This window comes from Talpa occidentalis, unplaced genomic scaffold (assembly GCF_014898055.3).
Source record: "Talpa occidentalis isolate TD23 unplaced genomic scaffold, MPIMG_talOcc4v2.1 talOcc4.12, whole genome shotgun sequence".
In the NCBI taxonomy this organism is placed as follows: Eukaryota; Metazoa; Chordata; class Mammalia; order Eulipotyphla; family Talpidae; genus Talpa; species Talpa occidentalis.
The window spans coordinates 102,695,411-102,723,319 of record NW_023601212.1 but is presented as its reverse complement, the minus strand read 5'-3'; the positions used below and the strand labels follow the sequence as shown (position 1 = coordinate 102,723,319).

The window sequence follows — 27,909 nt, the reverse complement described above, 5'->3', positions numbered from 1 at the left end:
GCCCCGGCCCGGCCCAGCTCCTGCCCGCGCCATGTGAAATCTATTTTTTTTTTTTGAAGATTTATTTATGCATACAGGAACTGGGGTACAGGCCAGAAGTGTGGGGGGTGAGAGGACTCACCAGAGACAGAGCGGGGAGCAGAACAGGCAGATCCACTGAGATCCACTGCCGAGGGGAGCAGCGGGGAGCCAGGAGAGTCTGCTGCGCCCTGTGGGCAGCTCCCTGGCCGGGGCTCGAACTCGGGCCGCAGTGGCTGGGACAGCGTCACAGCGCCGAGACTTAGCCCCGGCGCCCCCAGGGAGGCCCCTGCTTACTCCTCACGCGCCGGTCACCTCGGGTTACGCTGCGCCACCCGCGCGGGGCCTTGTCCTGTGAGCGGTACTTTGCACCTAGAACGTGCCCCAGAAGGACGCGAGGGAACAGCCCGGCTTGTCCCTCCCCCTGTGCTGTATCTCGCACCAGGCCGAGCCCCGAGGCAGGGCCCGCAGCGGACCTCGGCCGTGCCGGGGCAGGCGTCTTGGTAGCCGTTTCCCGCGAGTTTCCCACTGCAGCTTCCATCCCAGGCCGCTTTCGTCTCCTGGCGCCGCCGCCGCTGCCCGTGGCAAAGATGGCGCCGCGCGGGCGCTGTGACGTCACGTGGCCGCGCGAGGTGGCGTCATCGCCGTGCGCCGGGAGCGGGGAGAGGCGCGCCGGTCTCCCTCACGCGGCGGCGGCATGACGGACCCCGCGGCGCCCGCGGCCGGAGTGGGCCGCTTCAAGGCCAAGTGAGTCGGGGGGGCGGTAGCTGGGCTCGCGGCCCGCGGGTCCCGGCGCCGCCGGAGGTGGAGGCGCGGCCAGCGGCGGGCGCCCAAGCCGGGAGCGTGGGCCGAGGGGCCTGGGGCAGGGCGCCGGGGGCGAGGGGCCTGGGGGAGGGCGTCCGAGCTCACGTCCGGGCTGGCCCGGGCCGCGCGGGCCCCCCCGCCGTCAGGGAGCGGCAGCGGCACCTCTGGGCAGCGGCACCTCTGGGCAGCGGCCGCGGAGCTTGCGCCTGCCTTCCCCTTCAGAGAGCAGGGACAGCGGCCAGGAGGCGGGCGCGCCGCGGCGCTCAGCAGGGCCGGCCAGGGCGTAGTGCCAGGCCCGGCAGGCAGCCCGCCTGTGCAGCGCCGGTCGGCGGGGTCCATGTCCGGTGGCAGCGCCCCTGTGACTGGCTAGCGCTGCAGGACACCGCTGCCCCGGGGTGGCCGCTGCGGGGATGGGGGCGCCCTGTCACCTTGACAGCCTCCGCGGGCAGTCGGGCAGGCGCCCCTGAAGTCGGGGAAGAGAGGCCCAGGCTGCACACAGAGGGCGGACCTCGATGCCAGGGCAGGCCTTAAGGCACCGTGAACATTGTTTAAACTCCTCTGGCTGCAGGACTTGAGCGGGGGCAGGGCCTGGTGGAGAGGTTTGAGAAGCTGCCCAGAGCAGAGACAGCAGCCACCTGGGGCAGGTGGAGGGAGGACAGGCCTTGGCATGAGGCCACAGGAGCGAGGGCTGTTTGGGGAGTGGGGTGCCCCGTGAGCTGGGGAGAAGGGAGCCAGGGCTGGGAAGGGACTGGCTGGAATTTGGGCATCATAACCAGGAGGATGTTGTTCTGGGCTAGTCCCCAGAATTGGCCTCCCATCGCCAGCAGGGGGCCCCCGAGGCCCATCCTCTTCTCCCTCTCTCGGAGACTGGGCTGTGGGGCCTGGGGATCCCATTGAATCACCTGCCTGCTCTGGGTCTTGAACTCTCTGACCCACAGTGCACCTCAGAGGGGAGGGGAGATAAGAAATTCCTCCCTCGTACCCTCTCCAGCTGCCCAGTAGCTCCTCAGGGGCAGGGGCTGATTGGGGTGACCCTTGAGAGAATGCAGGACGGGGCGCTGGAGAGAGAAACACACAGTTCAGTCTGTCCCGTCCTTTCTGCAGCTACGCCATCGAGCGCAGGATCGAACCTTTCTACAAGGGTGGAAAAGTGCAGGTACCAGCCCTGGGAGGGGCAGGGGAAGGAGAGGGTAGCAGGGCTATAGACTGCCACCTTGGCTGAGGCCCCCTCCCCATCGCCAGCTGGACCAGGCCGGACAGCACCTTTTCTGTGTCTGTGGCACCAGAGTCAACATCCTGAGCGTGGCCTCGGGGGCCCTGCTACGGAGCCTGGAGCAGGTGAGGCTGTGCGGGTGGGTGGGGCGCACGGGTGCAGACAGCGGCGCTCACAGTACTTGTGCCCGTCTTGCCTCTAGGAGGACCAGGAGGACATCACGGCTTTTGACCTCAGCCCCGATGACCAGGTATGTGGATATGGGCCAGACAGTTGGTGAGGACAGGTGGTCTTGCTTTGCCCCCACTCAGCGACATCCTCCCCCAGGTGCTGGTGACTGCCAGTCGCGCACTGCTGCTGGCTCAGTGGGCCTGGCGTGAGGGCACCGTTACCCGCCTGTGGAAAGCCATACACACGGCCCCTGTGGCCACCATGGCCTTCGACCCCACCTCCACACTGATCGCCACAGGTAGGGCCTGGTTGGGGAGGCTGAGTGAGCTGCTGAGGGGGGCGTTGAGCTCATCAAGAACATTCTGCAGGTGGGCCTCCCCTGGTGGCGCAGTGGTTGAGCATTGGACTGCGAGGCTGCCCGCAGCCTCTGCAGCGCCAGTTCAATCCCCGGCCACCGGCGATGGTCCCACATGGCGCGCAGACCTCTCCTGCCGCCCGCTGCTCCCCTCAGCAGTGGACTTCGTCATTCTGCCCGTTCTGTTCCTCGCTCTGGCTCTGGTGAATTCTCTCACCCTCCCGTGCTTCCGACCGTACCCAGTGCTTGCATAAATAAATAAGTCTTTAAAAAAGAAAAAAAAAAAAAAACGTTCCACAGGTGGCTGTGATGGGGCCGTGCGTGTCTGGGACGTCATACAACACCATGGGACTCACCACTTTCGGGGCTCCCCGGGCGTGGTGCAGTGAGTAGCGGTGGCAGAGGGCAGGGGGGCAGGGGCCTCCCCACCAGGTGGCTCAGCTCACCGTGTTGCTGCCCACAGTTTGGTGGCCTTCCACCCGGACCCCGCCCGCCTGCTGCTCTTCTCCTCAGCCGCAGACACTGCCATCCGCATGTGGTCACTGCAGGATCGCTCCTGCCTGGCCGTGCTGACTGCCCACTACAGCACTGTCACCTCGCTGACCTTTAGTGCCGATGGCCACACCATGCTCAGGTCAGTGGCCGGCCGCCACACCTTGGGCAGGAAGTGGAGGGCTCAGCAGGTGCCACTGCTGAGGTTTCTGTCTGCCCCCAGCTCGGGCCGGGACAAGATCTGCATCATCTGGGACCTGCGGAGCCACCAGGCCGTGAGGACCGTGCCAGTGTTTGAGGTGAGGGTGCCCAGGCCAGCGAGGGGGCAGGGCGGGAGCTGGCCGTGGCCACAGCCTCTGACCTGCTGCCCTCAGGGTGTGGAGGCCGCGGTGCTGTTGCCTGAGGAGCCGGCTCCGGAGCTGGGTGTGAAGTCCACGGGCCTGCACTTCCTGACAGCTGGCGACCAAGGTGCAGGGCCAGGCCGGGGCGGGCGGCGGGGGTGGGGCCGGGGACCGAGGGTGCCAGCAGCCCTGTCTTGCAGGTGCGCTGCGTGTGTGGGAGGCGGCCTCTGGGCGGTGTGTGCACGTGCAGCCGCAGCCGCCGGGCCCGGGCCAAGAGCTCACGCACTGCGCCCTGGCCCGCGCCGCCGGCACACTGCTCAGCGTCACTGCCGATCACAACCTGCTACTCTACGAGGCACGGACCCTGCAGCTGCAGAAACAGGTGAGCTGCGCCCCTCAGCCCTCGCTGCCAGCCCCGCCCTCCCGCTCACCACGCCTTGTTCCTCATGCCACAGTTCGCTGGCTACAGCGAGGAGGTGATGGACGTCCGGTTCCTCGGACCCAAGGACTCCCACGTGGTCGTGGCCTCTAACAGCCCCTGCCTGAAAGTGTTTGAGTTACAGACGTCCACCTGCCAGATCCTCCACGGCCACACGGGTGAGGGGCCGACACCCCAGGCCACTCCAGGTCAGGGCCTCACTTGCCATGCACCACCTCTGACCACCTCCCTTTCTCTTAGACATTGTCTTGGCTCTGGACGTGTTCCGGAAGGGGTGGCTCTTCGCCAGCTGCGCCAAGGTGAGGCAACCAGGGGTTGCTGAGGTGTGGGCGCCACGTGGGGGCCCGCACAGCTCTGTCCTCATGGCGCTTGTCCCCAGGACCAAACCGTCCGCGTCTGGAGGATGAGCAAGGCTGGACAGGTGGTTTGTGTGGCTCAGGGCTCCGGGCACACGCACAGCGTGGGTGCCATCTGCTGTTCCAGGTAATGGGTTGGGACTGGGGTTTGGAGGGGGGCCCAGAGCCACAAGCCCCACTCAGGAGACAGGGCAGGAGGTGGCAATGCCTTGACCTCGTTTTCAGATTCCAGCTCAGGGACGTGAGACACGGCATAGGGACTTGGGACTGGGGTGCAGGGGTGGGCATAGGGCGGCGAGAGTTTGTTTGGCTCGGTGAGGCAGTGGAAAGGCGCTTGTAGAGGACCCCAGGCCTAGGGGCTCACGTGCACACTTGGCGTTGGGGGTGTCCCTCGGGGGTCTGACCGTGGCGGGCCGGCCCAAGCCCTGGCAGGTAGGGCACTAGGCTCACCAGGGTCTGTCCCTCCTTTGCGCGGGCCTCAGGTTGAAGGAGTCCTTCCTGGTGACCGGCAGCCAGGACTGCACCGTGAAGCTGTGGCCCCTGCCCCCAGCCCTGCTCTCCGCCAGCACAGCCCCAGACAGGGACCCTGTCCTCCTCCAGGCTCAGGCCACACAGCGCTGCCATGACAAGGTGATTGCACGGGGCACTCTCGCAGGGGTGAGGGCCCTCACTGGCACGCTTGGGTCTGAGTGTCGGCTGCTCGTCACCAGGACATCAACAGTGTGGCTGTCGCCCCCAATGACAAGCTGCTGGCCACGGCCTCACAGGACCGCACAGCCAAGCTCTGGGCCCTGCCTCAGTGCCAGCTGCTGGGCATCTTCTCAGGCCACCGGCGCGGCCTCTGGTGTGTTCAGTTCTCCCCCATGGACCAGGTGCTGGCCACAGCCTCGGCCGATGGCACCATCAAGCTCTGGGCGTTGCAGGATTTCAGCTGCCTCAAGGTGAGCTGCCCCCGCCCCAGGCCTGGCCCCCCACTGGCAGCATCTCATGCCCTCCTCTGCCGTGCAGACATTCGAGGGGCACGACACGTCTGTGCTGAAGGTGGCCTTCGTGAGCCGCGGCACGCAGCTGCTGTCTAGGTGAGCTGGCTTGGGGGCGGGGCTGGGTCAGGCAGGCTGGGGGGTGGCCCCCCCCCCCCGCGCTGAGCCCCTCCCACCTGCACCCCTGACTCAGCGCCTCTGACGGGCTGGTGAAGCTCTGGACCATCAAGAACAACGAGTGTGTGCGGACGCTGGACGCCCACGAGGACAAGGTCTGGGGACTGCACTGCAGCCGGCTGGACGACCGCGCCCTCACTGGGGCCAGCGACTCGAGCATCATCCTCTGGAAGGTGGGTGGCCCTGCCAGCCTAGGGTGGGGCGGCACAGGGCGCCATTTTGACCCTCGGCTCACCCCAGGACGTGACAGAGGCAGAGCAGGCCGAGGAGCAGGCCAAGCTGGAGGAGCAGGTGGTCAAGTGAGTCTGGGGTGACTCCGTGTGTCCCTTGGGGCAGGGTGTGTGGGCACCTCCCCTGCGTCTCGGCTTGGGGGCCCTACTAGCTCCTGCACCCGCCCCCTAGACAGCAAGAACTGAGTAACCTGCTGCACGAGAAACGCTACCTGCAGGCGCTGGGCCTGGCCATCTCCCTGGACCGGCCCCACACTGTGCTGACCGTTGTCCAGGGTCAGTGCTGCCTCCTTGGTGGGCGGGGGTCGCGGCTCCGGGAACCCTGCCCTGGACCTCAATCTTGCCTCCCCCACAGCCATCCGGCGGGCCCCCAAGGCCTGTGAGAAGCTGGAAGCCACCTTGCTGCGGCTGCGTCGCGACCAGAAAGGTGGGGGCTCGGTGGGGGTCGGGGGAGGGGTGGGTGGGGCAGGCGCTGACCCCTGTTGCCCACAGAGGCCCTGCTGCGCTTCTGTGTCACGTGGAACACCAACTCCCGGCACTGCCACGAGGCCCAGGCCGTGCTGGGCATTCTGCTGCGGCACGAGCCCCCGGAGGAGCTGCTGGCCTACGAAGGTGTGCGGGCCTCGCTCGAGGCCCTGCTGCCCTACACCGGTGGGTGTTGGGGTGGGGCGGGGCGGGGTGGGGTGGGGCAGGGCCCCCGCTGTTCTCCAGGCCTGACAGCCTCGTCTTCCCCAGAGCGGCACTTCCAGCGGCTCAGCCGTGCGCTGCAGGCGGCTGCCTTCCTGGACTTCCTGTGGCACAGCATGAAGCTGCCCCCCCTGCCTGCGGGCCCCCCACCCTCTGAACACGCGTGATGTCTTTTCTGTCCCGGCTCCGTGTCTCTCTGGGCTCCGCCTGGCCCCAGCCCAAGGCCCTGCGCTCAGCACTGAGGCGGGTGGTCACTGGAGACTACTCAGCAAGAGACGGCGGGCCACCCGCCCGCCCCTCGCCTTCAGCGGGCCCGGCCCTCCGTCCCCTGGGCCCTCGGGGCGACGGCGCAGCCGTGGCTGTGAATCCCGCCGTGGAGGAGGGCAAGCGCAGGGGCTGGCCTGTCCCCCCCGCTGTCCTCGCCGCGGGTCCTGTGGCACAGCCCTGACGGGCCCGGGGGCATGCACGGTTGGGAGGAGGCATTCGGGGCCGCTGTGCCTGTGGGGAGGTCAGTGTTGGGCCGGCACCCCCAGACAGGCCCCACCCCATGAGCCTGCCCTGCGCAGATGCAGCCCCGCCCCACGTCCCCACCACCCGCACACGTGCCCACAGGCAGGACAGCTCGCCCGCGTGGCCCCCTCGTCGGCGCGGGAAGCACAAAGTCGGACCTGGGAGCAGGGTCGGGGGTGATGGCAGAGGCCGGGGACCCTCTCTAGTTCCCTCATCACCCCCTTGGGGCATCCCCTCAGGACCCCCACTGGGACCCCTGCTCGCTCTGGGGCCGAGCGCTCTCGGGCTGCTGCCGCCACCTGCTGACCCTGCAGCGCGCCCTGCTTAGGGGCCTGTGGCCAGCCTTGCTGTGTGTCCTGGTGGGGTGGGGAGAGGCCCCTCCTACCGCTCTCCTGCCTGGGCAGGGGCCGCCTCCAGGCCCTGGCTGCCGGGCTGCTGGTCCTCCTTTGCCTCCAGCCACCAGCTGTGCCAGCAAGCACTGGAGGGGGCTGGGGGGGTGGCGTCCTGACTGAGGGGTGAGGCAGCAGGCCCGGGGCCTCCCCGGCCCGGAACGCTGGCCCTGCGTGTCCTGGGTGCTGTTGGCCGCAGGCAGCATGGGCTCTGGACGCCCAAGCCACAGACGCCAGGGCTGCCCCTGGGGCAGGGGTCTCCTGGGTGGGCAGGATCCCCGGACTGGGAAGGGCCGCGGGTGAGGGGGTGGTCGAGGCTGGCGTTGCATCCCTTCAGTCTGCCCAGGACCTTCCATAGGGGCTTCCTCCCCCACGCCTCCCTCCAGTGCATGGGGGCCAGGGGCCTGGCACCTGCCAGGTGTGAGCTCGGGCAGCAGGTCCAGGGGTTTCGGTGTGAAGCAGCCACTGAGCGCTGGGCTTGGACACAAACGCCATGGCCACCAGCAGCACCTGGCAGAAGCCATCCGGTATCCGCAGGCGGCATGGGGCCCGCGGGGAGGGGGCCGCCTAGGCGCCTCCCCTGCCCCCCATGGTCCCCCCAGGCTCACCGGGAAGCCTGGGCCTGGGCTCCGCAGCAGACCTGCCTCCTTGAGGGTCTTCTGCGGGTGAGGGGGGAAATGGGTCTCGGAGGCCCACAGGGTTCCCTGGGGGGGCCCCCTTGCAGGGAGTTAGGGGCTGCCTGTGTGGGCAGGAGGGCAGTCACCCGAGCCCAGGTCTGTGGGGGCCGTTGGTGCCCGGGGCCACTCCCGTGGAGCCTCCTAAACTCACTCCAGCTCCGCCCGCGCAGCTGTCCCTGGGCAGACCAGCGCCCGCCCGGAGAGCGAAGGTCTAGCGAGGAGAACTGGGCACCTGCGGAGTTATGGCCGCCCCCCAGCCGGAGCACCCTGCTCCACTCCACCGCGCCTGGGGCACTCTGTGTGCACGGGCGCCGCTCACACGGACAACGGCTGCCAGCCTGCGCCTCGCTCCGCATCTGGAGCCGGCAGGGCGTGGCTGGAGGCCCTGCTGCTCTGGGCAGGAGCCCGGCGAGACCGTCCAGCATTCCCCTTGGGCGCACGGACCGGCCAGGTCCTTCCCGCACTGCCCTGCCCTGGTCCTTCCACACTTGTCTGCACCCCAAGTCAAATTTCTGGGCGGGGAATAAGCATAGGACTGGGGGGCGCCCGGGGAAAGCTGCTGGGAGGGGCCGGGAGGGGGCCTGAGGTCCTCCAGCAGCCGCCCTGGGAGGAGGAAGCCCGTCCAAGTGCCGCCCGCCCTGTCCCTCCTGCCCAGCCAGGCTGGGGGGGAGGGGGCAGCCGTGCCCGGGAGGCGCCCTGTGCTAAGCTGGGTTAGGCCGCCGTGGTCCCAGGAGCCCGGGGCTCCGGCCAGGGGCCTTTGCTTCCGAAGCTGGAGGGGAGGCCTCTGCCACCCACGCCTGCCGTGGCGGGGGGGGGGGGGGGCCCCATCTGCAGCGCCTGGCACTTGGGGTGCGGGAGGTGGCCGCTAGGACTGCCCTGAAAGGCACCTCTGACTGGGCGATGCGCTGCAGGCGCAGCCCCCACCGCCAGGAGTGGCCATTCCGGGCGCTGAGGGGAAGGCGCGCCGGCCCCCAGCTGCCCACCTCCCGGGCGGCCTCCTCACTCTGTTCCGCAGGCGCCGCCCGAGCTCCGCGGTCCTTCCTGCTGCTGCGACTCCCCTACCCGGGCCCTGGCGCCGCTCCAGGCGGCCCCCCTGGCCTCCAGGGGGGCTGGTGCGTCCGCCCCGCGCGCCTGACCCCGGGCGCGCACACCTGCCGGCAGGGCTCACCTGCCAGCCCCGGGCCGGCCTTGGGCGCGCGCAGGGGGGCGGGGCCGAAGCCCAGCTGGGAGGGGCCAGAGGGGCGCCGAGGGCCCCCCCGCCCGGTGGCAGCCCCGGCTCCGCGCCCCAGGGGACCCGAGTCCTCTGCGCTCCCGGGCAGAGGCGGCAGCCCTCCCCCAAGCGCCCGTGCTCCACGCTGGCCCCCCGGGACCCCCTCCCTGCCCGGACGGCCGGGGGGGTCCTCGCGAGAGCACCCCGGGCCGGCGCAGAGCCGCCGCCCCCGCCCGCCCCGGCGGCCCTTCCTGCCCGAGCCGGGGCCCCCGCCCGGGCCCGCCCTGACAGCCTGGGCCGGTGGCGCCCTCCGGCCGCGGCCGTGGGGCTGCACCGCCCCCGTCTGTGGGCGAACGTCTGTCCCGTGCCCCTTGCGTGGGCGTCCCTGCGGCCTCGCGCCCTCCGAGCGCGGGGCGGGGCGGGGCTCGCGCGCCCCCGGCGCCCGCGGGCCGGTCGCCATGGCGGCGGGGGCGCCTCTGTGCGCTCACGGCCCCGCGCCGCCCCGGCAGGGGCGCCGGGCAGAGGGCACAGAGCCGGCCGCGGGCCCGGGCGCCGCAGCGGAGCCATGGGGGCGGCGCGGGCCCAGACCCGGAGCTCGCCGCGGGCCCCGCCGCGCGCCTTCCGCAGCACGCTGCTCTTCCTCTGGCGCGCGCGGGGCCGCCGCCGCCGCCGGCCGGACGCGGGCGCCGGGCCCAGGGGCGCGGCCGGGCCCCGGCCCGCCCGCCCCGCGTCCCCGTCCCCGTCCCCGTCCCCCGGCGGGTCCCCGGGCCCCGCCCCCGCGCCCGCGCCCGGCTCCTGCAGCCGCGCCCTGGCGGCGGCGCGCGCGCTGGCCTGGCGGCCGCCGTGGCAGCCCTGGGGGCCGCGCGGGCCCGGCAGGCTGTGCGCGGGCAGCATGGCGGCGCCCGGGGAGCGCGGGCGCTTCGGCGCCGGCGGCCTCTTCTCCTTCCTGCCCGGCGGCGCGCGCTCCGCGGGCGTGGACGACCCGGTGACCGACGCGCGCGGCCGCGGCGCGGGGCGCCCCGAGGCCGCCGCCCCGGCCCCCGCGCCCGCCCCGGCCCCCGAGACGCCGCGCGCCGAGGACGCCGCCCGCCGGCGGCCCTGCCGGGCCTGCGTGGACTTCAGGACCTGGGCGCGCTCGCAGCACAAGGTGCCCCGGCCGCGGCCGGGCGGGCGGAGGGGGCGAGGGCCGCGGGCCGGGGCGCCCCGCTGACCGCGCGGCCTCCTTCCGCAGCGGGACGGCAGGCCCCGGGGGGACTGCCCGGAGGACCGCGAGGAGCTGGGCCGCCACAGCTGGGCCGTCCTGCACACCCTGGCCGCCTACTACCCCGACCTGCCCACGCCCGAGCAGCAGCAGGACATGGCCCAGCTCATACATTTATTTTCCAAGTTCTACCCGTGCGAGGAGTGCGCGGAGGACCTCAGGAAGAGGTAGGGCGCCCGCGGCCGCTGGGCACTCCCGGCCCGGCCCGGCCCGGCCACCGGGCGTCTGCAGCGGTGGCGGACGGCGCCCCCGGCCCCCTCCCTCCCCTTCAGGGACCGGCTGCCCGGGTGCCGCCCAGCGTGGCTCCCGCTCGCTCCCTGGCTTAGCTGGCACTGATGGGCCCTGGGCGGGTTTCGGGGTTCTGTTGTTTCTGACTCGGGGCCCGAGGCCTCAGATCGCAGTGCCTGCGCCCCAGCAGCGGCCCTGGGCTGGCTCCCGGCGGTGCTCCCTGGCGGTGCTCCAGGGAGGCGGGCGCCCGCCGCACAGTGAGTGTGAGGCCTGCGGAGGCGCCAGGGCCCCAGGCACTGAGAACTGGTCGGGTTTTCACTCTAGCCTTGGTGCCCGGCCCCACCCTTGCACGCGCAGCCCGGGCTGGGGCACCCGGAGGAGCTCCTGGTAGTTACGAGGCTGTAAATCGCCTGGCGGGCGCTTTCATGCGGTGCCCTGGGCTTGTGGCGCGAGCTCCTGGGGCGGAATTTGAGTCCAGCTGGGCCTGCAGGCTGCGGTCAGCCCTCTGGAAGCGCCGGTCCCCGGCGGAGGGCGTCCGGGCCCAGCTGCGTGTGTTCCCACAGGATACACAGGAACCAGCCCGACACACGCACGCGGGCCGGCCTCACCCAGTGGCTCTGCCGCCTGCACAACGAGGTGAACCGCAAGCTGGGGAAGCCCGCCTTCGACTGCGCGCGGGTGGACGAGCGCTGGCTGCACGGCTGGAAGGACGGCTCCTGTGGCTAGGCCCCCGGAGGGGCGCGGCGGGGGGCCGGCAGAGGGGCGGGCGCTCATTAAAGTGCACGGGAGCCGGAGCCTGTCGTGTCTCAGTTGGGGGGCCCCAGGGTGCCCTTCTCTGCGGTGGAAGACTGGAGGTGCCCAGTGGCCTCCCGAGGAGGATGAGGCCTTTCAGGATGAGGCCTGCTCTCACCCCACTGCCCACACCTGATCCCCCAGCGGGGAGGCCCTGGGTCCAGCTGGGCCCCCGCCCCGCCCCGCGAGCCTGGCCATTGTCTCCCAGGCGTCGGGGACAGCAGCAGTGGGCAGCCCCAGAGGCTGTGGTGAGGGGTGACCGGGGACAGAGCTCTCCCGTTGGCCCAGTTCCTCCGGGGAAGGAAGGCGCGGGCAGGGCCGCCTCTGAGGGCTCCAGGCCCGGGGTGCTTTGTGGGACCAACTGATTAAACGCTGGAGACGTGACTGAGGGGCCAGCTCGCGTGGTCTGTGCTGGAACTTCAGCCGCCTCCTGTGCTGCTCTGGGCAGGGGCGGCTGGGGTGGTGCGGCCAGCTGGCCAGGGCAGGGGCAGGGGCTGGGCCCCAGCAAGGCCGTGACTTTGGCATCTGCCCCTGGGCAGAAGCGTCCGCAGGGCTGGGGTAGGGGAAGGGCAAAGTCCCTTGAAAAGTGCGTCTGGCTGCTGAGCCCTGCCAGGGCAGGCACCAGGGCAGCCTGGAAGGGAAACTCGCAGGCCAGCTTGGGGGTGGGGAGGGCCGGGGCAGCCCGAGGCCAGCGGAGAAGGCCCTACCCATGCAGCTAGCAGGAGCCTGAGCCTTCAAGGTGGGGTCACGCAGGGAGCCGCAGGTCCCGGCCCAACCGCCCCCTCTCCCCAGCGCCGGAGCTGGGCTCCAGCAGCAGCCTGTGCCCTGCCCCGGGTAGCGGCCGGTCACCAAGCTGTCTGGTGTCTCCCGGCCGAGGGCCAGCCTCTGCCACGGCCTCAGCGCCGCCCTGGTCGGCAGGCTGCTCCCACGGGGTTCCCCGGAGCAGGTGACAGGAGGGGGCAGCCAGCAGGAGTCGTGTCCCCCCATGAGCTGCACCCCAAGAAGCTGAGGTCAGCTCAGCTTGGGAGAGGACTACCTGTGTGCTCGCTCCTCTGACCCCCCTTTGTCCCCAACTCTGGCTTCCCAGAAACTTCACCCCCCAAAACCTGAAATGGCGCGGACCCCAGGGCTTCCAGGTTAGGCCAGAGGAGACGGTGCAGGGGAGGTTCTGGCTTCAGCAGTGGACAGCAGGCCGAAGGGGGTGAGCCCAGAGGTGCCCCGGGACCCCAAAGGGGTGAGTCACAGGTCGGTAGGGAGGGGAGGCTGCGGTGCCCGGGCGGCGCAGGGAGGGCCGGCTGGGGCGGGCGCGGGCCCCGCGCAGAGAAGGCTGCTGGAGGCGGGGATGGCGCGGCGGGCCGGAGTGGCGGCCGCCTCTGGCCGCACTGCCCGGCCCACGGGTGGCCGCTGAGGCAGGGGGCGGAGTCTCTGCCAGAACTGGCGGGCCCGGCACCACCGCGCAGGGCGGCGGGGCGGGGGCCTGGGTCCTGCCCGCACTGTTGGCGCCCACGGCCGGGGCTGCGCCCCTGGAGAGCGGGGCGGCGAGGTGCCTCCCCAGGGGCCTCTGCGGAGGCTGAAGTCGGGGTCGCCGCCCCGGCCGCTGGGCAGGGCAGGGCAGCCGGCGGAGGAGGCCGGCAGGGACAGGGCAGCAGCTCCCGCCAGGCCGCGCCCCGCACGCCCCCGCCCCCAGAGCAGCGGGTGGGGGGGGGGCGCCGCGCGGCCTCCCGCAGGGGAGGGGCCCAGCCGCCCGGGGCGCCCACGCTGCTGCGGCTGCGCCCGCGCGGACAGGTGGCCCCGGAGGGAGCCTTCCGCGGCCCCCGCCCCGCCAGGGAGCCGAGCCCTTAGGAGAAGTTGGGGAGCCCGGCGGGGGGCCCGGGAGCGCGTCTCCGGCCAGGGGGTCCGCGGGTCTCGGCCGCGCCCTCCGCTCGGGCAGGGGCCCCGCTCGAGGAGGGGTCGGGTCCGTCTGTCCATCCGCGCGGCCGCAGCAAGGCCGAGCCCGGCGTCCGACCCCGGGCGCGGGGTGGGGGAGCCCCGGCGCGGCCCTGGGGGGCGGGGCGGGCGCGGAGGGCTCCAGCCGCGCGTGGACCCGGCGGGGGGCGCGGGCTCGCCCCGCCCCGCGCGCTCCCGCCGTGGCCGCGCGCGCTCCCGGGACGCGGCATTGGCGGCGCGGCGGCGGCTCGGGCAGCAGCCCCGGGGGCCTCGGGCGGGCCGGCCGGCGGCAGACGGACAGACGGACAGAGGCGCCGACGGCGCGCGGCCGCCCGGGCCGGCGATGGAGGGAGCCTCGTTCGGCGCAGGCCGCGCGGGGGCCGCCCTCGACCCCGTGAGCTTCGCGCGGCGGCCCCAGACCCTGCTGCGCCTCGCGTCCTGGGTGAGTGGCCGCCCGCGCCCCCCGCCCGCGCGCCCCCGGCCCCCCGCCCCGCCCGCGCGCCCCCGGCCCCCCGCCCCGCCCGCGCGCCCCGCCCCCCGCCCCGCCCGCGCGCCCCCGGCCCCCCGCCCCGCCGCAGGTCGGGTGACGTCACCGGGCCGGGCGCCCCCCTGGGCCGGGGAGGGCGGCGGCGCCGGGGGACCTTGAGAGGTCGAGCCGCCGCCCCGCCCCGCCCCGCCCCGCCCTCGCGCGGCCGTCCCCGCCGCCTGCAGTGGGCACCGGGCGGCCGCGGCCTCGCGGCGGGGCTCGGCGCCTCCCAGCCCGGGAGGGGGCTGCGGCCGCCGGGAGGCTCGGGAGCCGCCCCCGCCCCGCCCCGCCCGCGCGTCCCTCCAGCGCCCCAGCAGCGGGGCGGGGGCGGGGGTGGGGGGCGCGGGGCCCGGCCCGAGGGCCCCCTGGAGGAGGGGACAGGCGCGCCCTCGCTCCGCCCCCGCCCCCGCAGGACACAAGGGCGGGGCCCGAGGGGGTGTCCAGGTGGGACTGGGCGCCTGGACCTGCGGGCGCACTGGTCCTGACCCCACCCGGGAGTCGGCCTGGGGCCGCTCGGGCCGCGGCCAGATCCGTGTCCCGGGCGCCGTCTCCAGCCCGCTCGCGCCGCAGCTGCGGCCGGTGCTCAGGAGCAGGCCGCCCGGCAGGAGAGCGGCGCCGCGCTGCCCTCGCCGCTGGCCCTGCGCTGGCGTCGCGCTGACCCTCAGTGGTCACTCTGGCACCTCCGAGCCCAGGCGCGCGGGGCGATAGTGACGGCTGGCCGCAGGCGTGGGCCCTCCCCGGCGCCCGCCCGTTGCAGGTGCTGGGCGGGGACTCGTTCTCTGTCCCCCGCGCCCCAAGAGCTGTCCCCCTGGGCACGCTGGAGAAAAGGGCAGCACGGCTGTCCCCTGCAGGGTCCGGGCGGCCGCCCCTCCGCCTCCGCGCCCCCGAGCCCCGCAGGCTGGGCCCGGGAGGCGCCACCCTGTCCCCACGCGCCCCGGTGCGTCCAGGGGCCACTCTGCCCCTGGGGACGCGCCTGCATCTCGGGGTGTGTCAGCCCGTCGCCCGGGACAGTCGCTTCACCTGCCGGCCCAGCCTCCCCCACGGAGGCGGCGAGGGCGGGCCCCGCGCGGGTTTCCCGCGGCGAGGGCAGCGCGGGGTCCGGCGCCGCCCGGCGAGGCCGCGGCCCCGAGGCCGCGCCGCCGGCTGAGCGCGCGCCGCCCTAGGTGTTCGCCATCGCCGTGTTCGGGCCGATCGTCAACGAGGGCTACGTGAACGCGGACAGCGGCCCCGAGCTGCGCTGCGTCTTCAACGGGAACGCGGGGGCCTGCCGCTTCGGCGTGGCGCTCGGCCTCGGCGCCTTCCTCGCCTGCGCCGCCTTCCTGCTGCTGGACGCGCGCTTCCAGCAGATCAGCAGCGTCCGCGACCGCCGCCGCGCCGTGCTGCTGGACCTGGCCTTCTCAGGTGGCCGGCGCGCGGGGCGGGGCGGGGCGGGGCGGGGCGGGGCGGGGCCTGGGCGGGGTCTGGGGGCGGGGCCTGGGCGGGGCGGGGCCTGGGCGGGGCGGGGCCGGGCGGGGCGGGGCGGGCCTGGGGGCGGGGCCTGGGGCGCGCGGAGGCCCCGGGGATGGGGTGGGGCCGGGCCCGGGAGGGTCGTGCCTGCGCGCCCGGACCCGTGTCCCAGCGCCGCGTCCCAGGCTGTCCCGGCCCGAGCGGGGCGCGGCCCGCGGGGCGCCCTCTCCCGTGCGAGGTGCCCTGGCGGGCGAGGGCGCGCCGCCTGACCCGCCGCCCGCCGCAGGGCTCTGGGCCTTCCTCTGGTTCGTGGGCTTCTGCTTCCTCACCAACCAGTGGCAGCGCACGGCGCCCGGGCCCGGGGCCACGCAGGCGGGAGACGCGGCCCGGGCCGCCATCGCCTTCAGCTTCTTCTCCGTCCTCAGCTGGGTGAGTGGGCCGGTGGGCGCAGGGCCTGCCGCGGCGGGCGGGCGGCCTTGCCTGACCCCTGGCTCCCCTTCAGGCGGCGCTCACCGTGAAGGCCCTGCAGCGGTTCCGTCTGGGCACCGACATGTCCCTCTTTGCCACCGAGCAGCTGGGTGCCGGGGCTGGCCAGGCCTACCCGGGCTACCCAGTGGGCAGCGGCGTGGAGGGCTCGGAGACCTACCAGAGCCCACCCTTCACCGAGACCCTGGACACCAGTCCCAAGGGGTACCAGGTGCCCGCCTACTAGCGGCTGCAGCCCCAGCCCAGGGCTCGGAGGCCTCCTGGGACTTCACTCAGGATCTCCTGGCCCAGGGGTCGCCGCAGTGACCGTGGCTGGCTGTCAGGCTGTAAAGAGGCAGTGCCCAGGGCACCTGGGCTGTCAAGCCAAGTTCCCTGTAGTCCCCAGTCCTGGCCTGAGGTCCTGAGGCAGCACAGTGCAGCCCTAGACAAGCGTCCAGCCCCAGCAGGTCAGCCTGAGCAGGGACCCTTCCCCTTGCGAGGCAGCAGCCTGGGGCTCACCTGTCCACTCAGGCCAGGGGTCCAGCAGCCCCGACAGAGGCAGGAGCGTGGCCTCTGTCCCCATCTTGCCGGTGGCCAAGGAGCGTGGCCTCTATCCCAACCCCGTGTCCTGTGGGCAGTGCTGTCCCATCCCTAGGCTGTGGTGTCTGAGCCACACTTCACCCCTCTCCGGGTTGCTCCGTAGCCAGGCCGTCACGTGGTTGTGGACAAGTCCAGGTCTCACCCTGTAGTTCCCCACAAGCAGCCCCTCTGTGTGTGGCCCTGCCCCAGCACCCCCGTTCTAGCCACCCCCCCCCCGCCCTTCATGAACCCTCGTCCCAGGGAGGCACGGGACACCCCGTGCCCGCCAGACCCACCCCTGCCGGGAGAGGCCCACTGTGGCGGGGGAGGCCATTCCACGCACACCGGGTCCCTGGCTCCTGGCCCAGACCCTGGATCCCCTCCCTGGCACCCATTTAAAGCCCCGACCAACAGCCAGAGTCCCACCGTGTGGCCACTCCTGGAATTTCCCCCTCCCCCCCACTCCCCCGCTGGCCCTCCCGGCCTGTGCAAAGCAGACAGGGCGGCGTCTGCCCTCGCATATGGAGCTCCCGGAGCACGGTGGCGGCCATAGTGGTACCTGCGTCCTCCGCGCTGGAAGGAATGGCCCGTGCCTGTCTCCAGTGTCCGTGTCTCAGCCGCCACTTCTTTACAATAAACACCCTAAGTGAGTTGACTTGGTCCAGGTGGGATTATTTCCGCCCCGCCCTCCCGGTGCCAGAGGTGGGGACCTGAGGGCTGGCCCGGAGCCGGCAGGGCCAAGGAGGTGGAGGCCCCCCACACCCCTGTGCCTCCCTTCTCTCCGCAGTAGCAGGGGCACCTGGCTTGGCATTCACGCCCGCCCCGCGGGGCCCTCATTGCCCCCCTCCCCCCAGGCCCTGCAGGGGCGCTGCCAGGCCTTCTGATTATGCCCTCTCCTTCCGTCACACACGTGAAGTCTGGTTGAGGGAGGGGGCTGCCACCTGTGCCCGGGGCTCCTTATTTCAGCCACGGGGGATTGGACGGCCTGTGGCCGCTGACACCAATTCCCAGACTCCCGGGGCCAGCAGGTGGGTGCACGCCCCGCCGTTCCCGGGGTGGCCACGCTGGCAGGCCGGGTGGGTACAGGTTCTCCCAGGGAGGGGCGCCGTCCTCGGTGGTGGCAGCTTCAGTGCTTGTGGCCTGGTTTCCTGTGGGTCTGTCTCTGCGACGACGGGGTGGGCAGGCGCCCTCACAGGTGTGTGTGTGGGGGAGGCACGGCCAAGCAGCTACAGGTTGTTGCCAGCAGGTGGTTGCTGGGCATGAGCAGGTGCCATGCAGGCCGCTGCAGACCCGGGCCTGCTGCTGCCACCTCCACCTTGGCTACACCCCAGGGGCAGCCTCATGCACGACAGGCCAGGCATGCTCTGTGGCTGCTGGCCGTGGGGGCTTCGTCCCCTCGGCCTTCATTTTAAAATGTCCAGACAGGGCCTCCCCAGTGGTGCAGCGGGTTGAGCGCAGCACTGTGAAGCTGTCCGCAGCCCCTGCAGCTTGGGTTCCTGGCCGGCCAGAGAGCTACCCACAGGGCGCGGCAGCCCTCTCCTGTCTCACGACACACTCAACATCTGATTCCAGCCCTCTCCTGCTCCCCTCAGCAGTATGTTTCAGTCTGTCTGCCTGTTCTGTTCCCCTCTGTCTCTGGTGAATCCTCTCACCCCCCCGCGCCTCTGGCCTGTACCCCAGCTCTTGTACGCATAAATAAATCTTTGAAAGAAAAAAAAACAAAAAAAAAACAAACGCTTCTCCTCAATAAGGGTGTCTCTTTTGCTCTATTTGGACATGCCTGTGTTTGGATTTTTTTTTCCTACTATCTGTATGGGCTTGGGGCAGAAAAGGGAGACTTTTAGCAAACTTTCTAGATCAAAGTAGCAAAGTATCATGTCCTTACGTTATTTTAGAAACGCCCTTGGCTGCTACTGCCCATGGGGTCTGTCTTGAAGGCTCTCGAGACCCGAGGCCACACGATGGCCCCCTGGGGTTCCGGAGGGCGGGCACCCAGCCCAGCCCCGTCAGTCAGGCCGCTGGCCTCCCCCGAAGGCTGGGCGCCTGCCCTCGCTCCCCCAAGCAGAGCCCGTGCCGCCTCTGTGTCACTGCCCAGGGCCCAGCGGCAGCAGCTGGTGACCCCCAGGTCCACCTGGCTGCGGGCTGACCTCCAAGGCAGAGAAGCTCAGGACACCAGCTGGGTGCATTATGGCAAAATAAATTTATTTGAAGATAAACTGTCTTATAAAAGATCAGAGGCAATTTGAGATCCCAGATTCAGCTTGTCTTGTAAATAGATTCAACTTCAAGTAGCACAATTTCGTGTCTGCTTTTAATCCTTAACATTCTCGAATCACGAAACAGCCAACTGTTTACACGACACACTCAACATCTGATTCCAGCACCAATGGACGGACAGCGTCCAGTCGGGGGCTGCAGTGCTGTGGCCCTCGGGCTCAGGAGGGCCCGGCCCAGGCCGCCGCAGGTCCTGGCTTTGAGGCACGGACAGGTCCCGGCGTCCAGCCCTCCCCTCCCCGGCACCTCCAGGAGAGAGACTACACCGGAGGGGGCCGGCACGGAGGCGGGGTCTCTGCCCGCTCCCCGGGGACACGGATGGACTCCCGCACCGCACGCGCGGACGGGCGGGCAGGCCTTCCCAGCGACCACTGCGCAGGCGGCCCCCTCAGGCCGTCCCCTGGCTGCGGGGCAGCCCAGGAGGAGGGAGAAAGGAGGCTCTCGGGCGGGGCGCTCTGCCCACGCGCGGGAGCTACGTGATGACCCTGGCGACGGCCTGCAGGGAGGGGAAGTCGTCGTCCCGCGCGGCGTGCAGCGCCTGGTGGCTGCTGACATCCCCCTGTGCGAGCACCTGCTGGCAGGTGGGGCACACGCAGCAGTCCAGGCCGGCTGGCCGGGCGCTGGCCTGCCACGCGTTCTGCCGGCTCCTCCGGGCCTTGCCGCCGGGGGGCCTCTCGCGGCCACAGAAGTCCGTGTGTGCAGAGAGCAGCTCCTGCTGCTTGGCTGTGTCGGGGAGGAGCACCAGCAGCTCGTTGAAGATCTTCTGGAAGTTCTCCCCAAGCAGGTCCCGGCAGCTCTTGTAATACTGGGCCGCGGAAATCACGCCCTGCGCCCAGAGAGCAGCCAGTCAGACCCGCCCCGCCCGGCCTGCGCCAGCCCGCACCCCGCCCGCCTGACCTGTCTGAACTCCCCCGAGTGGCTCTTGAACTCGCTGAAGCGGGCCTCGTCGCTCTGCAGGAAGTCCTTGATGGACTGGATCAACCGCAGGTTCCGCTCCCGGAAGTTCTCGGGAACCAGGTAGGCCCGGGGCTCAGCCGTCAGCCTGGGCCTGCGGGTGGGGAGGGGGCAGGTGGGGCGCTGGCCACTGGGCTGGACCAGGCTAGCACTGCCCCGGGTGGGGCCGGCAGCCGCCCACACTTACGCCTTCGTGGTGGTTGCCGTGCCAGGGACACAGGCCGGGTGGGGACCAGGCAGGAGGCTGGAGAAGCCGGGGGGCGGCTTGCTGACGGGGGGCACCAGCCCCGGCGGGGGAGGGGGTGGCGTGCCCTTCAGGAGCACCACAGTGTTGAAGCCTGGAGGGAGACCTGGACGTGACCCTCGCTGCCACACACGGCCTGCCCAAATCTCCGCCCGCAGGCTGGCCTGATGCCGAGCAGCAGCCCCACTGCCGTCCCACCGAGGGCCGCTCGCAGGCGGGGGCAGCTGCAACCCGGAGGCCAGGGGCACCACCGGGGGAGTCGGAAAGCTTCCCGGGCACCGGGGCACCGCACCTGCCCTCCCCACGCCAGGTCCCCTCGCCAGGCTCCGCCCGACCCTGCCCTGGCACCCCGCCCGGCCCGGTGCCCAGAGCAGGTGGGCGCTGGGAGCACGTACCAGGCGGGGGCGGCATCCTGGGCGGGCGGGGGCCGCCGAGCGCAGGAAAGTCTTCCTGGGGCGGAGGGCAGGGGAAGGGCCCTGAGGGGCGTGGGAGCCCAGGGGGTTCCTTGGGGGCACTCCGGGCCAGGGCCGGCCCCTCGGAGTGTCCATTGACAACGGCAGCGAGGGGCCCGTCCGCTCTACTGGCAGGAGCCGCGGGGGCCCGCTCGGGCCCGTCTCTGTCGGGGGCCAGCGGTGGGGGCGACACGGCGCTGGGCTTCTCAGAGCCCACCTTCTTCTTCTTGCCTGCCCTGGTGAAGGGCTGGGTGGAGGCCAGCAAGGTGGCAGCGCCCACAGCAGGCCCGCCCCGAGGCTCCTCCTCCTCCGCGGGGGGCGGCCCGCCCTTCTTGCCCCCTTTACCAGTCTTCCCGGCCTTCCTGGCAGCCGGGCCAGCCCCGCCGGCAGCCTGGGCCCCTGGGACGGGCGGGGCCACCTTCTTGCCGCCGCTGTTCCACGGGGAGGTGAGGCTGGCGGGCGCAGGGCTGGGCTTGGAGGCTGAAGGCACCAGAGCGGGGAAGTCCTCCTCCTGGAAGGTGCCCCTGCCCCTGGCGGGGACAGGGTAGGCCAGCGCCAGCCCCACGGGCCCCGGGGCTGCTGCGGGGGGGCAGGTGGCGGCGGCGGCGCAGAGACTGGGGAAGTCCTCGTCCTTCAGTTTGGCAGGAGGAGGCAGGAGGCTGCTGGGCCCCAGAGGGGAAAGCTGGTCAGCAGGCACAGGGCCCTGCCCCCCACTCGCCCTCCCGGGACCCCGCACGCCCACGCTGGGGCCTGCGCACACGTACCTTGGCAGCACGGGTCCTGCGGCCGAGCCGCTCACCGGAAAGGCCTCCTGGCTCGCAGGGCCGTTGGCCAAGGCCTCCTTGGGGCCTAGGAGACACGCAGCACTGACACGGGCCGGGGGAGGCGGCACAGGCCTCCGGGAGCAGCCCTCCCCGACCTCACCCTCAGGCCCAGCAGCACTGCCTCGGGGTGGAGCCGGCTCACCTGAGCCTTCGCCGGGCGTCCGGGCTGGGCGCCGGGGGCCACGAGGCTCCTCGGGCCCCCGCCCCCCTGCGTCCTCCTTCCTGGGCCTGCCCCCCTCCTCCCGGTCCTCAGTCCTGCGAGGTTCCTGCTGCTGCTGCTGCTGCTGCTGCTGCTGCGCTGCCACCGAGGCCCGGACGGCAGCCGCCACCTCCCGGTCTTCTTCCTCCCTAGGATGCGAGCCCGTCAGGCAGGGCAGGCCCAGAACTGTAGTCGGCGGGGAGGGGCTGGGGCCCCTGGGAGACAGGCTGGGGCTGCAGAGGTGGCGCGCGCCCCAGCTGGCCCGCAGGGGCTGTGAGGGGGGCAGGGCGTTATGAGGCCAAGGTTATGAGCTCTGGGCACTGCCGTGGTCTGCCAGCCCTCAGGGACAGTGCCTGACCCCAGCCTGCGCCCGCTGTGCCAGCCCACTAAGTGCCACCCCCATCGGCAGGGCCTCGCGACGCTGCCAGAACTGGAGCCGAGGATGAGCTTGTAGTCAGGGAGAGCAGTGAGCAGACCCCGTTGCCCACCCAGGTCAGCTACGGCCAGAGGCTCCTGACCACCGTGCCTGCCCCCCGCCGCTGCTGCCCCGCCTGGGGACCCGAACGTCAGCAGCTCGCAAGTCCTCCCACCTCTTGTACCTCCAGCTTCCTCGGCGGCTCTGCTGGGCTCCACGCCCGCCGGCCCGGCCTGCTCGGCCCTGGCGGTTGTACCTGTCCACCTCCTCGTAGTCCTCGCCACTGACCACCCCTGCGGCCGGCACAGGAGCCTGTCACCGGCGCTCGGCTGGAAGCCCCCAGCGGGCCTGACCCACCGGACCGGTCCCGAGGGCTGAGTCCAGGAGGCCCTGCCAGCCCCAACCCCACAGCCCAGGGCGGCCTCAGGCGGCAGCTCCTCCCCCACCTCCAGGGCCCCTGAAGAGTGGCCGGGACCCCAGAACCCCGGAGAGGCTCGGCGCCAGGGGAGGGCGGCCCGCCCGGAGCGCGCCTCACCGTCGCCGCGGCGCGAGTGGCGCGGCGCGAAGCTGAACTGCAGGTCGATGTGGCGGTTCTGGCGCGCCTCGGCGCGGCTGCGGCTGTGGCAGGCGGTGCGGTGCGCCTTGAGGTCGATCTCCGTGCGGAAGGCGTGCGTGAACTGCTCGGCGCCGCAGCGGCCCTCCTCGCACAGGAAGTGGCGCTCGCGGAAGTGCTCGCGCAGGTAGGCGTAGTCGCTGCGGGGGCGCGGGTCAGCCGGCCCCCCGCGCCCCCGCCGCCCCGCGGCCCCCCCCAGCCGGGGCGCGCCCCACCTGTAGTAGTCCTGCGCGCCGTCCGCGTCGCAGAAGTGGCAGAAGTAGTGGTCGCGGCGCAGGTGCTTGAGCAGCTCGTCGTTGTCCAGGTAGCGCTCGTCGCAGAACTTGCAGAGCGGGTGCCCGCGGTGCGACGTGTCGTCGGGGTCGCCCTGCATGCGGTGGCGCGCCAGGTCCTTGCGCGAGTACCACTTGCGCTCGTGGGTGAAGATCTGCGGGACAGGCCGTGGCTCGCGGGGGGCCTCCGGGGGGCGGGGCGGGGCGGGGCGGCGCGGCGCGGCGCGGGGCGCACCTGGAGGTGCTTGAGGCACAGCTTGCAGCAGAACAGCTCGTGCTGCCGGCGCATGTGCTGCTCCAGGTCCGCGAAGAGGCCGAAGGGCGGCAGCTCCGGGCAGCGGGGACACTCGTGCAGCAGCAGCTGCCTGGGGAGACCCCCCGACTCAGCCTCCCCGGCGGCGACCCCGCGTGGCGCCCCACAGCCGGCTCCAGCCGGCCCCGCGCCCAGCGGCGGTGCGGGGGCCAAGAGGCAGGTCGGGTGGACGCGATGTCCGAGCTGCCGCGGGCTGGGGACAGCAGCCCGGCTGTAGCAGAGCCCGGGGCCGGGGGGCAGGGGGGCCGGGGGGCGCGCCCTCACCGTCCCGGCCAGAGCCTGCGGCGGGGGCGGGGCCCAGGCCGCCCCTCCCGCTCACCTGTACAAGGCAAACACCTTCCCGTCGGCGAAGTAGATGTCGTACTTCTTCTCGTGCTGCAGCTGCTGGAGGGGGATGGTGGCGAAGGCCGGGAGCTTCCTGCCGAAGACCACCTGCCACAGAGGCGCCTCTGAGCCGCCGCCCGCCCCCACCAGGCGGCCTCGCCGCGCGGGAGGCGCAGCCCCTGAGCTCGCCGCCAGGGGGCGGCCCGCCCGTCCTCGGTCGCGCCAGCACCCCCAGGAGGGGCCCGAGCAGCAGGTGCAGGGAGGCGCGGCCAGGGGACCCCAGGCGCGCTCACGTGGGTGCTGGGCAGCGAGTGGCTTTCTCACTCGGGGAGTCAGAGCAGCGGCTAAGGCAACAGCGGCCGCTGCCGGGCCAGGCCGGGCCAGCTGACCAAAGGCCAAGGTTTTAGCCACCCCATCCAGCCGAGGCGTTTCCATGACCACACAGGAGGGGCCCCTCCCGGCCTCCGCTAGCGTCCTGTTGCTTAACAGGGGGGCCTGGGGGCTCCAGAGGGACAAGCTGAGCACCCTACAAGGGCCAGACATGGAAGGTCCCGTAGCCTGGCTATTTCTCAGGGGCCACTGATGGTGGGTGCAGGCAGCCCAACCACAAGCAGCCCTGATCCAGGCCCCGGCGCGGCCCCTGAGCCGGTGAGGGCACTGATCCCCGCAGGCCCCACCCCCTGAAGCCACACTCAGCTCTTGCTCTGGGCCCTTCCTGCCCCGGCCTGGAGCCAGGGGCTCAGCTCAGGTCAGCCCTCACCAGCACATCCCGGCGGGGCCGCGGCACAGGGAAGGTCACATCAAGGTCACCTGTTATGGTTAGTGAGGTCCACCTGGGGCCAGAATGGCCAAGCGCTTAGAGAGCACAGAACTGGTGGGGGTGCACCCGTCAGTGCCCCAGTGTGAACGCTGGCCCAGGGGTGGTGCAGCCTCCACGTGCACACAGCCCAGGCCCAGCCTCCCCCGGCCCCCCAGCCACACCTGTTCTGGGGTGGGGGTGGACAAGCAGCGCCCCAACAGGCCTTTCTTGCCTTTTGTGTCTGGCAAGGCCGGGCCTCCCATGACCTCCAGACGCCACCTCGCACCCTCCACCAGCTTCCTCCCCGGCCTTCTCTTGGAGGCTCTGAAACCTTCCAGCAGGACCCTGGTTCCCCCTGCCTCCTGCCTGGTGGAGTAGCGAGCTGCACAGACCGTGCTGGAGGAGCAGGGAGCATGGCATGGGGGCTCACTGCCCCCCAAGGCTGGGTGGAGGCAGCCCCTGTGGGGTGGAGGAGCCGCTGCACCTGCTGCAAGGGGAGCCCGTGGGCTGCCAGAGGCTCCAAAGCCGCAGACACAGGCAGGAAGGAGGAAGCCCAGGCAGATCCCTCCCTGCTCCGAACCTCCGTCCCCTCTGAGTCCCTGCTGGGGACAGAGGCGGGTGGGTGCCAGCTGCGGGGGGGTGGGGGGCTCGTGGGGGCTGCCTGGCTGCAGGGGCAGCATGGGATATGGGCACCGCGCCCGCACCACCCTCCACACAGCGTGTTGTCTTCGCTGCCCGAAGCCCGCGTGCCCAGGAGCTACCTCCCTCCAGGGCAGCAGGCCGCAGCTCGGAGTGGAGAGGCTGGGCAGGCCGTGGGAGGACGGCCTGGCGAGGGCCAGGGTGGTGAAGGCCCCAAGATGGGAGGCCCCCCGGGGGTCTAGGCCCACATGTGGATGTGCAGAGGCAGCGGGACCAAGCGCTGCAGACCTAGGTCAGAGGGGGTGGGGAGAGGCTGCAGCATGCGGGGTCCAGGCTGGGGTGCTGGAGAATGAGGGCGAGCAGGAGTGGAGCAGGGGCTGAGGATGGGGAGAGTCTGACTGGCCCTGGGACAGGCTGCGCAGCCGGGACTGCCCACCAGCGGGCCCAGCAAGAGCCACGGTGGCGCAGGAGGGCTGGGTCTGAGGACAGAGGCGCAGGTTAGGCCTGGACACAGGGTGGGCAGTCCTGGGCCGCTTCTAGTCTGCCAGGCAGTAGCTGACCAAGGGGAAAGGGCGCCCCCTGGTGGGCCCCAGGCTAGTCCCTAGGAGGGCGACGGGGAGGTGCCCCCTGGGCGAGCCCCCACCCAGCGGGTATGCAAGCCAGGCAGGTGTGCAGAACGCTGGAAAGAGAGGTCTGGGGGGACCAAGAGATGAGCCCCTGGGAACCGGCACCTGGAGGGCCCGGGCCCAGGGTGGGAGGAAGGCGCAGATCCCCCCCGCAGCGGGCATCAGGCCCATGCCATGCCGCGCAGGGACGCGGGCGAGCCGCCTGGCACGGCGGCTGGAAGGACGGCCCGGGCGGGAGCCGGCACCAGGACCCCACCCCGCACGGCCACGGGTCCCGGCACTGTCCCCGCGGGGCGGGGCGGGCGCGGCAGGAGGGGGCGAGGACCGTCCTCTCCCCTGACGGCCCGGGGCGGCCCCGGCAGCGCCGGGGAGCGGGCCGGCGCCAGAGGCGGGCCGGCCGGGGGCAGTGGCGCCCGGCACTTCCTGGCCCTCCCTCGCCACAGCGCCGGGCCGGGGCTGCCCGCCGAGGGGGGGGCCCGCGCCCCCCGAGCGGCGCCCGCGGCGGGGCCACAGGTGTGGCGGGCTGACGTCACGGCGGCCGGGCCGGCGCGCGGGAGGCGCCCGGGGCCGCGGAGGGAGCGCGGCGGGGGGCGCAGGGCCGGGGGCGCCCCGTCCGCGGGAGCCGCCCGCTCCCCCGCCGCGGAGGAGGAGTCGCCCCCCGCGGCGCCGTCGCGGCCCGGGCGCCCCGCGAGGCGCTCGCCGCCGGCAGCCGGCCCCGCCGCGGGGGGACGGGCCCCGGCCGGCCGCCCCGGCGCGCCCGACTCCCGACGGCGGCGGGGGCCTCCGGCGCGGCGCCCCGCCAGCCCGGCCCCGCGGCCCCGCCCGCCCCCCGCCCCCCGCGGGAGGCCCGGGCCCGACGGACGCGCCGGCGCGGGGCAGCCCGGGGTCGCCGCGCGGCCAGGGCCGCCCCCGGGCCGGACGTCGCCGCCCGCCCGCGCCGCAGGAGCTCCGGGGCGCGGCGAGCCCGAGGGCCGCCCGGGGCCCGCGCCCGCCCGCCGCCCGCCCGCCGCCCGCCGCCCGCACCTGGCGCAGCTCCTCGCGGCACACGGCGCAGTAGCGCTGCGCGCACAGCACGCGCATCTTGGTGGAGCAGCGGAAGCACACCGGGTGGTCGCAGCGGCCCAGCGCCGTGGCCTCCAGCTCCCCGCAGCACAGCACGCAGCTGCCGCCGCGCTCGGCCGCCGCCGCCGCCTCCAGGCCCGCGCGCCGCCCCTCGGCGCCCGCCGGCGCCGCCGCCGCCATGGTCCGGCTCCGGCCCCTCCCGGCCGGCGCGGCGCGGCCTGGCGCGGCGGGCCCGCCCCTTCCGCCGACGTCACGCGCCGCCCCGCAACGGCCCGGCCGGCGGAAGCGCGCCCGCGCCCGCCAGCGAGACGCCGGCTAGAGCGCCGCGCCGCCCGGCCGCTCCGGCCCGCGCCCTCGGCCGGGAGGTCGCGCGCCCGCCGCCCCGCCCCGAGCCCCGGCGCCCCGGCGCCGGGCGCCGGCCGGGGCGGGCCCTGGGGGCGGCGACGGCGGCTCCCGCGCCCGCCCGGACGCCGCGCCGTCTCCGTCGGCGGCGGCCCCCTTCGTGGACGCCCGCGCCCGCGTCGGCCCCGCGGGGCACCTCGGCGGGACCCCGAGCCCCCCCGGGCCGCGCCCTCTCCGAGCCGGGGCACGCGGCGCGAGCGCTGGGCGAGGCGGGCCTGGCCGCGGGGGAGTCCAGGCCGAGCCGCCGCCGTCCAGGGAGGCCGCCCGGGGCGAGCCGGGTCGCACGACGTGGGCTGGAAACCCCAGCTCAGGCGCCCAGTTGCCCGTGACCTTGAATGGCCCGCGCGGCCCTTACCCTCCCCGTTTATAAACAAGGATCGTATCCCAATTACACCCGCCGGCAGGGCTTAAGTCTCCGCTCGATCAAGCTGTCCCCGGCCGGCCGGGGAGCTACCCCCAGGGCGCAGCAGACCCGCCTCCCCGCTGCTCCCCTCAGCAGCGTGTTTCAGTGGATCCGCCTGTTCTGCTCCCCGCTCTGTCTCTGGGGAGTCCTCTCACCTCTCCGTGCCTCTGGCCTGTACCCCAGTTCTTGGGCATAAATAAATAAATTTTAAAATAAACCTGGTAGCAGGCAGAGGCCCCCTCCCTCACAACCCCCCACCAGGGAACAGGAGAGGAAAAAGAGCACAAAGGGGTCTCCGGGCAGAGGCAGCTGCAGAGAGATGTAGACAACCTGTAGTAATGGAAGGAGGAGGGTGACTCATCCTGTAAAGCACCCCCAAGCCCTCTGGGAGGCCCCATGAGAAGTCTTACTGTGGGCAAGCTGGCGCAGGGGACTGAAAACAGGAGTGGGCAGAAGTCCACCATCAAGCTGGGGACCCAGCACCCCCTGCAATGGAGCTGTGCCCCACCGGCCGCCCTCCTGCTCACCTACAGCAGGAGATAGGAGGATTTTTTTCTTAAAATGCATTTATTTATGCGTATAAGAGCCAGGGTACAGGCCAGAGGTGCAGGGTGTGAGAGGACTCACCAGAGACAGAGTGGGGAGCAGAACAGGCAAATCCACTGAAACACACTGCTGAGGGGAGCAGCGGGGAGACAGGAGAGGTCTGCTGTGCCCTGTGGTCAGCTCCCTGGCCAGGGATCGAACTCGTGCTGCAGTGACTGCCGATAGCGTCATAGTGCTGCGTCCTAACTCCTGCACCACCAGGGAGGCCCAGGTAGG

General features: G+C 72.4%; 4 protein-coding genes across 4 annotated transcripts; 3 read left to right on the top strand and 1 right to left on the bottom strand.

Moving 5' to 3' along the window:
- The first annotated feature begins 697 nt into the window (after positions 1–697).
- TBL3 (transducin beta like 3) lies at positions 698–6,522 on the top strand. The gene is made up of 22 exons (XM_037507787.2): positions 698–765; positions 1,927–1,978; positions 2,065–2,160; positions 2,238–2,285; positions 2,363–2,504; positions 2,862–2,946; positions 3,025–3,195; positions 3,277–3,352; positions 3,428–3,521; positions 3,595–3,776; positions 3,850–3,991; positions 4,074–4,132; positions 4,213–4,316; positions 4,672–4,819; positions 4,900–5,130; positions 5,198–5,268; positions 5,363–5,519; positions 5,587–5,645; positions 5,749–5,852; positions 5,932–6,003; positions 6,069–6,227; positions 6,312–6,522. The coding sequence occupies exons 1-22, from the start codon at positions 716–718 to the stop codon at positions 6,428–6,430; spliced, it is 2,421 nt and encodes an 806-aa protein (XP_037363684.1). The 5' UTR covers positions 698–715; the 3' UTR covers positions 6,431–6,522.
- Positions 6,523–9,941: 3,419 nt separating this feature from the next.
- GFER (growth factor, augmenter of liver regeneration) lies at positions 9,942–12,514 on the top strand. The gene is made up of 3 exons (XM_037507802.2): positions 9,942–10,196; positions 10,281–10,477; positions 11,102–12,514. The coding sequence occupies exons 1-3, from the start codon at positions 9,942–9,944 to the stop codon at positions 11,262–11,264; spliced, it is 615 nt and encodes a 204-aa protein (XP_037363699.1). The 3' UTR covers positions 11,265–12,514.
- A 1,085-nt stretch (positions 12,515–13,599) lies between these two features.
- SYNGR3 (synaptogyrin 3) lies at positions 13,600–17,011 on the top strand. The gene is made up of 4 exons (XM_037507800.2): positions 13,600–13,698; positions 14,946–15,183; positions 15,515–15,657; positions 15,731–17,011. Exons 1-4 carry the CDS (start codon positions 13,600–13,602, stop codon positions 15,938–15,940), a joined length of 690 nt encoding a protein of 229 aa, XP_037363697.1. The 3' UTR covers positions 15,941–17,011.
- Positions 17,012–18,454: 1,443 nt separating this feature from the next.
- On the bottom strand, positions 18,455–26,462 carry ZNF598 (zinc finger protein 598, E3 ubiquitin ligase). Its single transcript, XM_037508104.2, has 12 exons — positions 26,244–26,462; positions 23,152–23,264; positions 22,755–22,884; positions 22,463–22,674; positions 22,170–22,387; positions 21,810–21,927; positions 21,163–21,368; positions 20,961–21,045; positions 20,140–20,855; positions 19,688–19,838; positions 19,444–19,594; positions 18,455–19,372 (listed from the first exon to the last, which is right to left on the bottom strand). Exons 1-12 carry the CDS (start codon positions 26,460–26,462, stop codon positions 19,019–19,021), a joined length of 2,673 nt encoding a protein of 890 aa, XP_037364001.1. The 3' UTR covers positions 18,455–19,018.
- Positions 26,463–27,909: the final 1,447 nt, after the last annotated feature.